This window comes from Oncorhynchus masou, chromosome 18 (assembly GCF_036934945.1).
Source record: "Oncorhynchus masou masou isolate Uvic2021 chromosome 18, UVic_Omas_1.1, whole genome shotgun sequence".
Classification (NCBI taxonomy): domain Eukaryota; kingdom Metazoa; phylum Chordata; class Actinopteri; order Salmoniformes; family Salmonidae; genus Oncorhynchus; species Oncorhynchus masou.
Window position 1 is genome coordinate 10,526,021 of NC_088229.1, and position 6,389 is coordinate 10,532,409.

Sequence of the window (6,389 nt, forward strand, 5' to 3'; positions counted from 1 at the left end):
CTAATGCTGTTGTGGCTGAATGGAAGCAAGTCCCTGCAGCAATGTTCCAACATCTAGTGGGCGTGGTTGTGAAACCAGATGGGCGTACTGACAAATTGTCTAAAATTACATTGCAGGCGGTTTATGATAGAGAAATAAACATTAAATTATCTGGCAACAGCTTTGTTGGACAATCCTGCAGTCAGCATGCCAACTGCACGCTCCCTCAAAACTTGAGGCATCTGTGGCATTGTGTAAAAAAACCTGCACATTTTAGTGTCCTATTATTGTCCCAAGCACAAGGTGCACCTGTGTATTTATCATGCTGTTTAATCAGCTTTTTGATATGCCACACCTGTCAGGTGGATGGATTATCTTAGCAAAGGAGAAATGCTCACTAACAAGGATGTAAACTAATTTGTGCACAAAATCTGAGAGAAATAAGCTTTTTGTGCATATAGAACATTTCTGGGATCTTTCATTTCAGCTCATGAAACATGGGACCAACACTACAAGCTTATTTAGATAACGTAAAAAATAAATACAAAAAATATATAAATATATATTATCATTTGCCCATAAGTAAAACATGTAGATTTGATTTTTAGGCCATATCGCTCAGCCCTGCAATGAACAGAATTGCATTTTATTGATGGCAATTTAAATGCACAGAGGCTCCGTGACAAGATCCTGAGGCCCATTGTCGTGCCATTCATCCGCCGCCATCACCTCATGTTTCAGCATGATAATGTACTGCCCATGTCGCAAGGATCTGTACACAATTCCTGGAAGCTGAAAATGCCCCAGTTCTTCCATGGCCTGTATACACATCAGACATGCCCATCAATTCAGCATGTTTGGGATGCTCTGGATCGACGTGTATGACAGCGTGTCCAGTTCCCACCAATATCCAGCAACTTTGCTCAGCCATTGAAGAGGAGTTGGACAACATTCCACAGGCCACAATCAGCCTGATTAACTCATGTGAAGGTGATGTGTCGTGCTGCATGAGGCAAATGGTGGTCACATCAGATACTGACTGGTTTTCTGATCCACTTTTTTTTAAGGTGTCTGTGACCAACAGATGCATATCTGACATGTGAAATCCATAGACTAGGGCCTAATGAATTGATTTACATTGACTGATGTCATTATATGAACTGTAACTCAGTAGAATCTTTGGAATTGTTGTGTTTTTATATTTTTGTTCAGTATAAATATTTTGTCTTGCCCATTCACCCTCTGAATGGTGCACACACACTAGCCATGTCTCAATTGTCTCAAGGCTTAAAAAATTATTATTTTACCTCTCCTTCACTTCATCTATACTAATTGAAGTGGATTTAACAGATGACATCAATAAGGGATCAAACAGTAGCTTTTACCTGGTCAGTCTGTCATGGAAAGAGCAGGTTTTCCTAATGTTTTGTATACTCAATGTACATTTTGTTATTAATCTTGCCAGAAGATTCCGGCCCTGCAGTAACGCTTGTTTACACAACTGCACTGGGGTCAGAACCCAATCATGGTTATGTTAAGACACCGTGGAGCCAGTGCAAGATATGGGTTGGAAGACATACCTCGATGCAGGGATGGGATATGCCTCTGTACTACAAATGTTACTTTTATCCAAAAAGTACGGATACATCGAAGATTTAAAATACTTTTCAACTGCCCTTTTCGTCCTAATGCTAGCGAGCAGTGGCTTCCTAATGCTAGCGAGCAGTAGCCATCCACTGTAGAATTTTGGAATGGCAGTGTCAGCCAATCAGCTCCTTTGTTGTTCAATGCAATGAGTATAGTGGCATATCCCATCCCTGCATTGAGGTAAATTTTCTGACCCATATCTCGGGCCTGCTCTACGTTGTCTTTTATAGAGTACCACCATTATGAGTCATAATACCCATAAATCCTAGCGGTCAAACAGGAAAATGGTTCCAATCGTTTTTCCATCATTCATTTTTCCCCATAGGAGATTTTTAGAAACACTTAAAAATAACGGCTGTGTTTCATGTAGGCTTATCCTGACGTGAACGTTTTGATAACTGTAAATCTCTCTAGGACAAAGTGACTTATCAATATCTTCTCCTATATTTACCCCCCAAAATGAAATGCTAGCTGCTAATTTGGCTATCATTAAGAACTTCAAATGCCATTATGATCTGGATGAGACTGCCGAATCGAGGCAAAGGTAAGAATCTCTGGATCAACTATCTAATGTTAGCTAAATGTAGCAAGGAATAAATGTCAAAATGTCTTTAAATGGATAATTCTGTGAACTGTCTTGTGAAAGTTTTAAATGTACACAATACCTGTTAGCAAAGGTGTCAGCGAGAGATGACGTGCAGGAGCTTTCAGGGATTTGTAGTTTTGCGTGATGTCTACTGTGATGCTAATTAGCATTTTCAAATCTGAGAGTAAAGAGAGACAAATATATTGATAAAAGTCACCTTATGACACCACTGTGGGGCTCTATGTGACCATGGTTGCGTTCTGACCCCAGGGAAAGCTCAGTGTAAACCAGCTTAACAGTAGGGTTTGGGTGGAATCTTCTGGCAAATGACCAAAAACGTTTACACTGAACACAAAACATTAGGAACACCTGCCCTTTCCATGAGTCTGACCAGGTGAACGCTATGATCCCTTAATGATGTAATTTGCTAAATCCACTTCCATCAGTGGAGATGAAGGGGAGTCCTTTCATTTGGTGATTGGCATTCAGGTTGTGGCAACGAAAAGGCATCGTCCAATAAAAGCTAATTGGAATTAGAGAACCATGGCTCAGTTTAAAAGCTTGATATTTATAGTAAGTTAAACTTTTCGGATTTGAAATACTTCGTAGCTTGGTATCATTTCATGGTACAGCAGAATTTGGCACTCGATAGTATGCTCAGAGTATACACACGGGCTGTGTCTGAAATCTGTATTTTCTACTACTACTTACTAAAACTAGGCTACATACTGTGTCCTAATTTTACTCCATACTATTTACAGTGTAGAGTTTAGTACAAATGAATGCAGTAAGCAACATACTAGGCTCACCCATATTGAGAATGCGCCATATAATACACAATTGTGTTGATTCCTGCCATTTTGTTCATTTGGGTACATCTCATCCTCTCGTCTCATTATCAACTGTTGTCAAACACGTAGGCCTGGAAAGACGATTCTCTATGTCTACGAGATGAAAAGCCGAAATTAGTATAAAACATCCTGGAATTGAAAGCAAGAAAATGTCACATACCATAAAACATTATATTTTCGCTTACCTAAAATGCAAGTCTGGGTATTTGAACACGGCACTTTTGGTTGAATTCTTGTTTTGAAAATAGTTTAGAGTCTTTTAACAGTCAAATCTACTAGTAAGCGGCATGGTCTTTCAAAAACAAATGATCAATATAAAAATCTTTGAAAAAAATTGACCTGAGTAAATTCCTAATATCACTTACATTTACTTATTGAATGTATGATGAAAACATGGAAATCTTAACTATGCTTTCTCTCTATTTTGAACTGTCAATCTGAACTCTCCTCCAGTCTCATCTCTACTTTAACCCCAAACTCTCTTCAACCCTGCTTTGTCAATGTGACCCCCCCCCCCCACCCTATTGTTCAACAGTGGTAATGTGTTCATTTTCTCTATTTACAGATGAACCTAGCTATCATTTTGTGTTCACTTCTAACCATTCAGTGCTCTATTGCATGTGGTAGAGCAGAGTACAGAACAGGTGATGAATGCTGTCCTATGTGTTCACCAGGTAAGGACCAGCTCTGTATACTATGTGGATTATGATGAAGAAAATACATTCCAATACCAATCAATCCATGACACTGACCTTTATCCCACAGGAAACCAGGTACATAAACACTGTACAGAATTTACAAGTACTTCCTGTGTCCCCTGTACCGACTCCACGTTCCTTGATGAACCCAATGGTCTTACAGCATGCATACCGTGTACAAACTGTGACCCAGGCTTTGGTTTGAAGGTAAAGCAGCCATGTAGACCTTCATCAGACACTGTCTGTGGGACACTGGAGGGGTTCTACTGTCTAGACCCAACTAAGGATGGTTGTAGAGCAGCCCAGAGACACAGCAGCTGTAAACCTGGTCAATACATCAACCACACAGGTATGTCTTCATGCAAATCCTCCATTGGCATCAGTACATGATTTATGCAATCATGAGTTAAGCATATCTCAAGTCAGGATCCTTAATGAGTTTCACCCTGTTGGTGCAGGAACAACATCTACAGATACTGTGTGTTCTGACTGTACTGGTGACACCTATTCAGATGGATCATTAACAGCCTGCCAGCCACACACACAGTAAGTGTGGCTCATGTACAATGGTTATTTCCATCAAATACTGCAGTATGCAAACAGTTTATCATGTAAAACTGAATGTTAGATTACTAAATTGTTGATTTACCAGTGGTTTATTTCTCTTATTATAGATGTGATACCTTGAAGCTTCAGCAAATTAAACCTGGAACTCATTGGACCGACTCCGAATGTGGAACACACGCCTCCCCTTCCATAGCAATAATATCTGCTGTGGTGATGGTGCTGGTACTAGCTGTGATGGCAGCAGTAGCTATTAAAAGAAAAAGAAAATATCCTGTATCTAGTGAGATTATTTGGGGGAATTGTACAATTTAATTTATTGTTTTAATTGCCCAGATGAACAAGTGAGAAACATCCAACACTGAATCAAATCACATTTTATTTGTCACATGTGATGAGTACAACGGATGGAGACTTACCGTGAAATGCTTGCTTACGAGGCCTTCCAAATGATGCAGTAAAAAAATAAATAGAAAATAGTAACAAGGATTTAAATAAAATACACAAGAATGCAGCTATATACAGGGAGTACCAGTACAGTTCCCATGTGGGAACTGTTTGTAGAGCATGGCGCTAGCAACGCCATGGCTGTGGGTCCAATTCCATGGAGGAACATTATGGATAATGTATGCACTCACTACTGTAAGTAGTGATGGAAAAGGGTGTCTGCTACATGTTTAAAATATCAGGGTAGCCTAGTGGTTAGAGCTTTGGACTAGTAACCGGAAGGTTGCAAGGTCAAATCCCTGAGCTGACAAGGTACAAATCTGTCATTCTGCCCCTGAACAGGCAGTTAAGGCAGTTAACCCACTGTTCCTAGGCTGTCATTGAAAATAAGAATTTGTTCTTAACTGACTTGCCTAGTTAAATAAAGGTAAAATAAAATACTAAAGCATACAATAATGGAGCTCCATACAGGAAGTACCAGTACAAGATGAATAAAACAAAATACACAATGTTCTGAAAATCATGACAACACCCCTGTCAAACATTGTTATCTAGTTCCAAATTAGTTTGTCTAAATGTTGTTTCTTGTACTTTTCCAGAGACACAAAGCCCTACAGACGTATGTAAATTAATAATCCCCCAATACCCACTTTATACAGCAGTATTCTCTATCATACTCAATGTGGTAAGGAGATGGCTGACAGGAATGTCTATTACCTCAAGGGTTGCACTTTTGAAAGTTTTATTGAGTTGAGGTTTCCTTTTACTAGGTATCAGACACTGAGCAAACATCAATGCTGTTTGTGCTGCCGATCTGCGGCCAACAAGGCAGAGTTCATCTCAGCCTATGCCTCCCTCCAGTACCTCGACTTCTTGGCACTGACGGAAACATGGATCACCACAGATAACACTGCTACTCCTACTGCTCTCTCTTCGTCCGCCCACGTGTTCTCGCACACCCCGAGAGCTTCTGGTCAGCGGGGTGGTGGCACCGGGATCCTCATCTCTCCCAAGTGGTCATTCTCTCTCTCTCCCCTTACCCATCTGTCTATCGCCTCCTTTGAATTCCATGCTGTCACAGTTACCAGCCCTTTCAAGCTTAACATCCTTATCATTTATCGCCCTCCAGGTTCCCTCGGAGAGTTCATCAATGAGCTTGATGCCTTGATAAGCTCCTTTCCTGAGGACGGCTCACCTCTCACAGTCCTGGGCGACTTTAACCTCCCCACGTCTACCTTTGACTCATTCCTCTCTGCCTCCTTCTTTCCACTCCTCTCCTCTTTTGACCTCACCCTCTCACCTTCCCCCTACTCACAAGGCAGGCAATACGCTCGACCTCATCTTTACTAGATGCTGTTCTTCCACTAACCTCATTGCAACTCCCCTCCAAGTCTCCGACCACTACCTTGTATCCTTTTCCCTCTCGCTCTCATCCAACACTTCCCACACTGCCCCTACTCGGATGGTATCGCGCCGTCCCAACCTTCGCTCTCTCTCCCCCGCTACTCTCTCCTCTTCCATCCTATCATCTCTTCCCTCTGCTCATACCTTCTCCAACCTATCTCCTGATTCTGCCTCCTCAACCCTCCTCTCTTCCCTTTCTGCATCCTTTGACTC

At 41.2% G+C, this 6,389-nt stretch overlaps 1 protein-coding gene across 1 annotated transcript; it reads left to right on the plus strand.

Annotated features, from left to right (window-relative positions):
* The first annotated feature begins 3,628 nt into the window (after positions 1 to 3,628).
* Positions 3,629 to 5,872, plus strand: LOC135503933 (tumor necrosis factor receptor superfamily member 14-like). The gene is made up of 4 exons (XM_064922126.1): positions 3,629 to 3,737; positions 3,829 to 4,110; positions 4,220 to 4,307; positions 4,436 to 5,872. The coding sequence occupies exons 1-4, from the start codon at positions 3,629 to 3,631 to the stop codon at positions 4,638 to 4,640; spliced, it is 684 nt and encodes a 227-aa protein (XP_064778198.1). The 3' UTR covers positions 4,641 to 5,872.
* Positions 5,873 to 6,389: the final 517 nt, after the last annotated feature.